The 10352-nt window shown below is 39.7% G+C and overlaps 1 protein-coding gene across 1 annotated transcript in view; it reads left to right on the plus strand.

The window, feature by feature from the left end:
* The window catches only part of LOC101861343 (cytochrome P450 72A15), a 23602-nt gene extending 20496 nt beyond the window's left edge, over positions 1-3106 (plus strand). Inside the window, exons 11-12 of the mRNA XM_005093273.3 lie at positions 298-411; positions 1368-3106. Of these exons, the coding sequence (XP_005093330.1) occupies positions 298-411; positions 1368-1632 (379 nt within the window). The 3' untranslated portion in view covers positions 1633-3106. The remainder of the gene's footprint in view (positions 1-297; positions 412-1367) is intronic.
* The last annotated feature ends 7246 nt before the right edge of the window (positions 3107-10352 follow it).

Below are 10352 nucleotides of genomic sequence, written 5' to 3' on the forward strand. Positions count from 1 at the left end.
TCCCCCCCCCCCCCCCACCCCATCTGGGTTTCTCTTTCTTTTACCCCTGTGGCACACTCCTGATATTAGGGTAGATAAGATGTAACACCTAGCCTTCTCGGATACGGGTGAAAAATCTCAGAGGTACCTACCTTGGTGGTCCTAAAATCGACGAGAGTAGGCTTCGGTCACCACCCGCGGACAAAATTCCTAATATGTAAGAATGCAGTTAATCAATTTTTAAGAGCCAGCTGTTAGTCTCAGCTTTTAAAAAATTTCAAATGTGCTGTTATATCTCGAGATTTCCTTTATCATCAGGTTAATTCCTCCTGTTGGTGTTGTGTTTCGTAAGGCTCTGCAGCCTGACATTCTAGGTGGCTACCCAGTCCCAGCTGGGACACCAGTGGGTGTCAGTATCGGAGCATTGCACAGGTGAGTACAGTTGAGTATGTTCTCTATTTAATGTCGTCATTATCATTGCAGTTGTCATAGAGTTCTTCTTCTTCCTCTCCTTCTTCTACTTCTTCTTTTTCTTCTTCTCCTTGGCCTTCTCCTTCTCCTTTACGTTCTTCTTCTCCTTCTTCTCCTTCTCCTTTACCTTCACCTTCTCCTTCGCCTTCTTCTTCTTCCCTCTTTCTTTTCTCCTCCTCTTTCTCCTCCTTATGGTGCCATATCTGAAATAGACGTGAATAATAATTGTTTGCCATTCATTTTTCTGAGCTGATGCGCTCAAAAAAATCTTGTTTTGAATATCTTGTAATTGTATATTTGTATCACAACTCGGTGGAATCAGCCACTCGTCATTTTTTAAGCATATGGACTAATTAATGTTTGAAAGATTGTTCATTTGTCTTGCATTTGGTGAAAAAAAAATATCCAACTGTTTGGAAAGGAGTCAAGATATTTACGATGGAAGGAGGTAGTAGAGGTTGCCTGGTGTCAGAGGTGAAATTAGCGAGGAAGTAGCCCCCAAAGTTTGGTGACTTTCAAAGCATTTAACATTTTTTATTTTTTGTACCTTTGATCATCGTTTTTCAGTAAAATCCAAACAGAAATGCCTTTTTTAAAAAAGCCAAAAAGATTTTTTTAAAATTTTTAAATTCCTCAATGGTCAGAAAAATGCCAGTTTCTTTGATTACATATTATTTTGATGAGCGCTTGATTTCCCCACACTGCCTCACATTTTCTTTAAAATTCACAGAAATCCCTATTATTATTTAAATAGCACATGCCCATGTTCTGCAGCATGCTGCGTACCCTTTACGACTATTATACCTTGTATAGCACTATGTTAAGGTTTTTGTTTGTGGCTAATCTTGTCATTTTGATATATGATGTATTCATAATACCTGGTATCTTTAAAACATTCTTTTCATTTGCCATTCTAGATTGGAATCAAACTGGGAAGACCCTCTGACATTCAAGCCAGAGCGTTTCTTGGAAAAATATGATTACTACAAGTTCTTGCCTTTCGGAGCTGGCCCATACATGTGCATTGGTCACATTTTTTCTCTCACTGAGTCCAAAGTGGTGCTGGCTACCTTGTTAAGAAACTTTCGGATGAGTTTACCGCCTGGATACAAGTACAAGAGGATTCGTCAGCTCACCATACAGCCTAAGCCACCATTGGAGCTTGTGATAGAACCACTGTGAACTGGAGTGAGGAATTAGGACATTGCAGAAAAGCGTAGTTGAAAGTCAAATTGTTACTTAGCCCTTTTGTGTCAGGTCCTGAACACTGTACATCAAACATAAGGAGCTAAAACTCTGCATTCCTTTACAGCGTACGCCCTAAAATGTACCATATGGGATTTTGTTACTGTTCTACAATAGTTTTTAAGAAGCTTAGAAACCTACTAAAATTTTATAATCTGCAATAATGAAAATGTACAAATCACATAAATTTTTCATTTTGAAAGAATCTGCAAAATAACTGAAACTGCTCACCACCCTAGCCAGCAAATCTTGAGAACAATAAACGTTAAAAGAATCTTATGTCAAGTAGGGTTAAGGGAGCAGATGAGAACTGATACAAGATGAATGAATTAACAGGATGTTTGGAGGGTTGTCAGCAACAGGAATGTGTATAATCACATGTATGAAACCCTGACAGAGTAAGAGAAAAGTAGTTAAACAGTGCTGATTTATTGTATTTTATAATCATGTACTATGTACTCCAAAAGAAGCTCTAAGACTTCACAATCATTGTTGATTTCTTTACTGGTCTGTACTGTGTAATGTACCATTTCAGTCTTTTAAGAGATACCTGAATGATGATGCTAAAAGTTATTTTAGAAAATGGTTAACATGGCATACAATATACTCTATAGAGGGTAAACATTTTACCTCAAATTTCACATAATGCAAAATGAGGTACAGCAAGGGTTACAAGAGCTGATTGAGAATCTTTGAACTTTATGTGCCCTAAAATCTTGCCTTTGTTCGCTTAATGAGAAACTTTCTGTATATTTTTTTTTGTGTTTGAGAAATCGGAGTTGTATAGGGCATGTTTCTTGTATAGCTGTCAAGGTATGGCTGAAAATTAAAGAGAGTATTGTATTAAAATGTGACATTCTGGAATGGGAGGCTCGCACTGTGTTTAGAATACAAATTTGATGGTTGTGGAGAAGCCCATCAATAATCTTTAAAAAGTACAAAAATGGGTAATTGATAAAGCCATTTTTTGTTGTTTATGTGCAGAGAATTTTTTTTTATGTGATTGATGTGGCTTTATTATTATACTATGCAATGTTTTTTATATAAAATGATTTGACAGAAAGCTTTTCACATTGTTTACTGTTTCTATTGTTAATGACATGATTTATGATCTTGGAAAAGCGACATGGGGTAAAATCTCTGGAGGTTGGAAAAAAAACTTGGTTCTTATAAAAAAATGATGCTACTATCTATGTGTGGTTTATCTTCAACTTGGAAGACTGAACTTTAGATAAGCTTATTTTCCTGTCCCAAAGTCTGGTCAATACTCTGGTGTCAGTCTTTCTGGGAAAATGAAGAGCATTCCTGCCAGTAGCAATTATCTTGAAATGGCAAATTTTTCGTATAGCATTCATTGTTGTCAATTTTCGTCACATATTAAATACTCATGACGAAGCGCATTACAACATTGCATGGTACTTTGTTTCCATTTTTCAGATCGCTGTTTCTTTGTCTCGCTAAACATAAATCAGCAGTATTTGTAAGTGGTGTGTGGAACCTCTGAAGGTGGGTCAGAAAAAAAAAAAGTGGCGTTGGTGCTAAAACCAGTTGCAGCAATTCATCCGATAGAGATTCAGGTAGAATGGATGCATGAGGTGATTGTATTGACAGTTACAAAACCTCTCACTGTAAATATTTGTCAGCTTTCTGTAGAGAGGTTGTATGTTAGGGGTGTGTGAGTCTAGTATTTTTTACTGGAGTCGAAGTCCTAGTAATTATGAAATACTGCTCAATATTTGCTTTGACATGGTCACTGGTTTGAGAAAATGGCGGTTCATCCAAGGCAGCCTTGACCACCAAAATTGAGCAAACTGTATGTGCAAAGCAGGGTATGGCGGCAGTGCTTATGCTTCTCTTCTGCAGTCACGCCGGTCATATTTTTATAAATAGACAAAACACATCTGTAGAATTTACATGTGTCTCAAGCGAATAGATGGACTTTCAGGTGGATCTGGAGAAGAAGAGGGGAGCTGCAATATTATCAGCAGTATGAATTTAATACACTGACGACCTGAATACCCAGTCCTTTCCAAGGAAGAAGCAATGCAGATAGACAGAAACAACAGAGGGAAAGAAAAGAATAACTTAGGACTTACCAGTGACGCCCTCCAACCACCCGCCAACCCTCTGTGAGGTAGTGGCGAGTCACAATAGTTGCCATGGAGGTCCACCTTCCGTTGTTTTGGGGTTCTGCAGTCGTATAGCTCGGTCCTGTCGGAGATGGACATTTTAATTCAAGGCCCTGATTATTGAATAACCTTTCAGTGTTGAAAGTGATGTTTAACAATAACCTTTGACCAAAAATGTTCTGGTCCATGGAATTAATCTTGGTGGATCTTAAACCTGGAATGACATTTAACTTGTGAATGCTTCTGGGAAACCATAAACTACTATGTTGTGCACTGAATCATACTAAATGAATAGAAATTAGTTTGCTGTCATTCACAAGATGTTTGCACCACATTTCCAGTGCATAGTCACAGAATGATTTAATTAAGTGGTTCATTCACCGACTCGTCCAGGGGTCATTGCTTGTTAAAATGGGGAGGAAACGACAGCAATGTATATAGGCTATATTATATTATAATATGTATATTATATATTTCCCCCCAAAAGAACGTATATCAAGGGGATGATAAAAAAACCAAACCAAAAAAAAAAAAAAACGACTAAAAGACAAAAAACCAGCAAACCATCAACAATCCCAGACTTAGACCATTCTCACGTTCACGACAGATGATGCTTTCGCTGTAATGAGAAGCATGGTTATAATACAGACTTCAACATAAGTTAAGGACCTCTTGCAAACACTCAGAGTGGTCTTCTTGGTTCGACCTGCACGTGGACAATGACAAAGTGTGACACTGCAAGCCTTCTGGCAACTTCTCGGGCTCCAACTCCATGCTGCAGCCATGCCATAGTTCTGGTACGATGTCCTGGTGGCGTGTTGATGCTCTACTCTACTGGATTTTGGGTAGACTGCGGTTTATATTGCCGCCAAAGTGAGCACAGTTCGAAACCGTACGTCAGTTTATGACGTGCACCAGAAATTTTAGCTGAAGGAATGTCCGTGGTGTCGCTCACAAGGCGATGAAAAACAGCAAATTTGACTAAAATTCCCCCGAGGATTTCTGTGCTGCACTTGGTGGCTTTGCTCCTTTAGGCAGCTTTGCAGTACCCACTGGTAACCCATTAACACTTTCAGAGCAAAAAGTTTTGAAACATTCCTTGCTGTCTTTTTCGGATTTTTTAAAAATCAGGGCTGTCTGTCAAGGTGGTCCTTAACTTATGTTGAAGTCTGTTTATATCTCTAGACCCAGAATCATCAACACCGAGTGCTCAGCCGAGGACTTTACATAATATGTGAGGCAGCGTGGTGGAATCAGGCTCTCGTCAAAATAATCAAAATGAAGAAACTTGCATTTTTCCGCCGGTTTGTGAATTTTTATTAATTTGTTTGTTTTTTGGCTCAACACCTTTCATGCCCATTAAAGAAGTCTTTTCTGTGTGGATTTTTCTGAAAAACGCTGATTAAAGACACAGAAAATGTAAATTTTTAATAATAATAATAATAATTATAATAATATAACATTTATATAGCGTATTTCCAAAAAAGTAGCTCAATGCGCTTTACATTGGAATACCCATTTTTCAAAAACCTTTCTTACTACTTCCTTTCTTCTCAAGCAATATACATTAATGCACACACACACACACACACATACACACACACACACACACACACACACACACACACACACACACACACACACAGAGAGAGAGAGAGAGAGAGAGAGAGAGACTATTTTCATCCAGACATAGGAACAGAACAAATATAATGAAAGATAACGTTAAAAGCTTATGAAGAATAGGCCTGTAGGAACAGAAAATGTTTAAGATGTCTTTTGAAGCTATCAAGAGTTCTTATTTGTCTTAGTTTCATGGGTAATCTGTTCCACATAAATGGACCAAGATATGAGAAAGATCTCTCTCCATGTGATTTGTATGATTTTACAGGTGTCACAAGTAGGGTGTTATCGTTTGATGATCTTAGGTTTCTCCCTGGTTTATATATACTGATAAGTTCTTGTAGATAAAAAGGAGCAGTTTTATTTACACATTTGAAACACATGACCCAGATTTTAAATATTATTCGTTCTTTTACAGGGAGCCAATACAATTCTTTTAATAATGGAGTGACATGGTCTCGTTTTTTAGATCTTGTTATCAGTCTAGCGGCATTGTTTTGAATTACTTGTAAACGATATTTTAGTTACCACAGACTCTTAAGCTAAGGAAATAACTAACTTTTAGTGGCCATTTTCTCACTAATTTTACTTCTGAAAACATGTGACCCCCACCTCCTTCTTTCGTAAATGTCTCAACTTGTATTCAAGATAAATGGATACTTTTTTCATCCAAATAAAGACAAGTGAACAAACTTTAAGATGATACTAATAACTCTACATGCCCAAAAATTGACGAGAGCCTGATTCCACCACGCTGCCTCACATATGGTCTTTGAAATACATGTTATTACATCACTGTGTCGAGTACTATGTCCACTACCTGACCATCTGTGGTCTGTAGGTTGTGTGATTTCAGTCAGGCAAGTGTATGTTGAGTAGCGGTTAGGTGCTTCGCTGGTGCACTCAGGAGACTCGAGTTAAATTCTCGATTCGGGGGGGGGGGGGGGGGATATTAATCGATAGCCTCGGTACTTCACCTGAGTTGCATCACTCTGAGCTCGGGTTGGCCCTGAGTCAGAGTGACAGGCCGGGTCGAAGCCGGCTTCCCATATATCCTGCCTCGGTAGGCCTACTTACTGCATCTTTGAGTGCATCACCTCACGAAACGACATAGGCCTACAAATGGCTTCGTGAAAGTTTCCGCCATTTGTTTGACCATGCATGAAAGTTTCTGCTGACATTGTATGACCTGGCATATCCTGTTACTTCAGAAATTACTGTTGATGTTTATTGTATTCCACCGATTTTTTTTCTCGTGCGCGATTTGAATTCGCGATTTTAAAAGAAACTGGCGAATTCAAGTCTTTGACGAACCGTTAAAAGAGACGCAAGTTCTACTGTATTCAATGGAACTCATGACACTGGAAACTTAAGTCATGAATTCTAAGTGTTTCCGGTAAACGAAATGGGCAATACCGCGCCACCCCCCCCCCCCTTTCCGAAAAAAAAATTCAACAAAATAGGCCACCCAAAAAATCTCGATGTACAGTTTTTGAACGTTTTGTCGTGAGGAAGGTCGTAACCTGGGGCATTTACGGTCTCTGATCTATTTGGACCCTCTTAGTCTCATATAAATAGCACTAAATGTCACTGTCGGTATGACCAATAGGCTACCTGGAGAAAGTTCATAATCTGGGTCTTTTACTAATCCCAAATGTCTGCTGTGCTATTATTATCTCAAAAACTGTGCGGTTCGTATTGTTTATTTGAACAAAAAATTTTAATCGGCGTATGTAGTGCAGCGGTTTGACGCTTCGCTATCGCACATAGGAGACCCCATTTTCGATTCCCGACGGGGAAGATTTTTTTTTTTTTAATCAAGTATCTCGGTCTTTTTTCTGGGATGTTGTACCCCTCTCAGCCCGGGTTGACCCTAAAAAGCAAGGTCTGGAGCTCGCCTCATAACGTTTGTCTGATCTAAATTGTCGATGGGGGCGTAAAAACACATAATATTATTAAAAGAAACGAGGGTAGCTTCTAACTTTCCAGTGTCTACAGCCTATGAACACCAACCATTGTGGTGACTGACAACCAGACTCTAATGTCTGCGTTCATCACCACCCTTGCCGATACATACATGTACAGTTCCTTTCTTCGCTGGAACCTGTAACTGTACTGCATACTGACTGATCAGAATTGCGATGGTCTCTAAAATGTATTCAGGGATTTGAAGTCGTTCACTAGCAGCATCTCTTCACAATCATTGGTCCATTGTCTTTCACCTTCTTGGTGTGTGCTCTGCGTGGTTTTTTCCTTTTCCACTCCAACATTTATCCTCCTGATACCACCTTCCTTCTTTTTAGTGCCTGGTACTCTATTGCAACACCTCTATTCTTCGGCACTTAAATGACATTATTGTTTGCAAGTGCCGTAAAACTCTTACTAATATAATATATATATAAATAATCATACTAAATTCTTTCACCCTCATCCTCATTTCCACTGTCTTTATCACTGCTCCCACCGGCCCCCTTACTGGACTTGGTCTTTTGCCTAAGGAGCTACATAGTCTAGGTGTGTGTGTGTGTTTGTGTGTGTGTGTGTGTGTGTGTGAGTGAGAGAGAGTGTGTGTGTGTGTGTGTGTGTGTGTGTGTGTGTGTGTGTGTGTGTGTGTGAGCGAGAGAGGGTGTGTGTATGTGTGTGTGTGTGTGTGTGTGTGTGTGTGAGAGAGAGAGAGAGAGAGAGAGAGAGAGAGAGAGAGAGAGAGTGTGTGTGTGTGTGTGTGTGAGAGAGAGAGAGAGAGAGAGAGAGAGAGAGAGAGAGAGAGAGAGTGTGTACAGTATTTGTCACTTGCAAATATCATTCATTGTGAGGGAAATATGGGGCGCTCCGTGAGCTCAGTTGGTATCATGCAGGACTTCGGAGCGGTTGGCCCTGGTTCGAATCCCAGATTGGCTGTTCTTGAACTAGGGCAGTTTTGTGGAGTTTGTTTTCAAGGCTTTCAACCCATTCGTAGGTATCACCTCTTTATTAACCTACAAGTGTTGATAGGGGCTTTAAACCCATGTATACGTATTAAGGAAAGTTGCACTAATTCAAAATTCAACCCCCCCCCCCCCCGGGGCAGTGCCACTGACTGTGGTGTCTTTAGGCCATTCCTAAAGGGAGGACATTTCTCGTTCTAGCACAGTAGAATTGTAAATAGGCTGATTCATGTCACGCTCATAACTGTGCCTGATCTACAACAGGGAGCTGCTGCTTTTTCTTAAATTCTTTCCTGATCCTTACTATTGTCATTTTCCTCTACTTCTTTTGTTTGTTTGTCACTCTCTTGTGACCTGCTATTTTGGGGTGCCTTGATATTCGAAGCAGACCTTGTGCTGTTGAAGCTAGAGAGGTGAGCAGTCTAAGTCTGATTCCCTGTAAAGACTTCTCTGTTGACACCCACCCCTTGGCGCTCATATGACCTTATGCAGTTGCGAGCTCCGTAAAACTCTCTACTATTAAAAAAAATAATTTAAAAATTCAAATATCTTGATTATCGAACGTATTATGAGCGAGTCACATTGTAGATTTCCTTTCGTCTAAATGAGTTCATCAACGGTACCATGGAGACCAAATGTGATCTACATTTCGTGATAAGTCTTGTGTTAGGACTGTGCTTGACTTTACATAAAGTTGCACAGATTGCTTATGAAATAGACTAAAATATGTTTGTTCAGAGCAGCCTTGGATGGTGATAATTTTCATATATATAACGAAAAACAGCATCAGCTTGGTTGGTCTTGAACCCTTTAACATTTAATTGTATAAAAGTTGTTACCGTCGTCTGTGGCTGACTGGCAGGTGCTCGGGTGTGATTTGTTCCTTCTTCTTTTATATCAAACATATATATATATATGTCTACCGTTCCTATTTCTCCCCTTTCTTTTCTTCGTATGGTGCTCTTAAGTGGTAACACCTCTTTTTTTCTTTTTCTTTTTTTTCTTTTTTGTTTTTAGTAAGTGTTTTACGGCGCTCGCAACTGCATAAGGTCATATGAGCGCGCGGGACACACCAAACATTTTCAATTGGTAGGAAATTTTGAATTTTGCCCTGGTGGCGGCCGAAGCCTACTCTTATCAATTTTGGACTACCAAAGGATCTTTAACGTGCGCGACTTGCACACGGGACCTCCGAGATTTTTCGCCCTTGTCCAAGAAAGAAGGCTAGATGTAGATCTTTCCTACCAGAAGATCAGGGGTGTGGCTGAAAGACAGCAGTGAGAAGGAGCCAAGGAGTAGCAGTAGAAAGGCTGCAGAAAGAGTCAGCAGCCTAGTGGAGAGGGCAAAGGAGGAGAGAGGGTGGGGGAAGAAAGTGGATGGAGACGAAAGCAGACGACAGAATATTGCAAGAGAGAAGGAAAGGTGAAAGGAGACAATATAAGAGAACATTTTCCGTCGCTTCCCGGATTCGAACTCGTAACCTTTGAATGAGAGGCGAACACCTTAACCTCTAGGCCACGAGAGCCACCGGTAACACCTCTAATCTTTGCCACTAAATATACATGTAACCTATTAGTGTTGCAAGAAGGTAAACCCTGGACTAAACCTTTTTAAAAGGAAGTGGATATTTATACGGCAGGCCGGATAAAAATCGGAAGTGATAATTCCACGGCACATAATTTCAGCCAACCAGAACATCCGGACTATTTATAATTAAGCCTATAATCACTTTTCCATAATTAACGCATTATATATACAATTTAAGATACCTGTATGTTTAGTTAAGATCCCGATCCGACCCACCCGCAAATGGGCACCCTAATGTTGGAAAAAAACAACCCAGCCTTCTTTCCATTTTGCTTGCACAAAATAAATTGTGCATCTCTCACTGTCGTTACAATCACACAAAACATTTCATCATTGTCCATAATGCACAATATGATAGCAAAGGATAAACATTGTTAACTAAACATACAGGTATCTT

Source organism: Aplysia californica, unplaced genomic scaffold (genome assembly GCF_000002075.1).
Source record: "Aplysia californica isolate F4 #8 unplaced genomic scaffold, AplCal3.0 scaffold00061, whole genome shotgun sequence".
NCBI lineage: Eukaryota > Metazoa > Mollusca > Gastropoda > Aplysiida > Aplysiidae > Aplysia > Aplysia californica.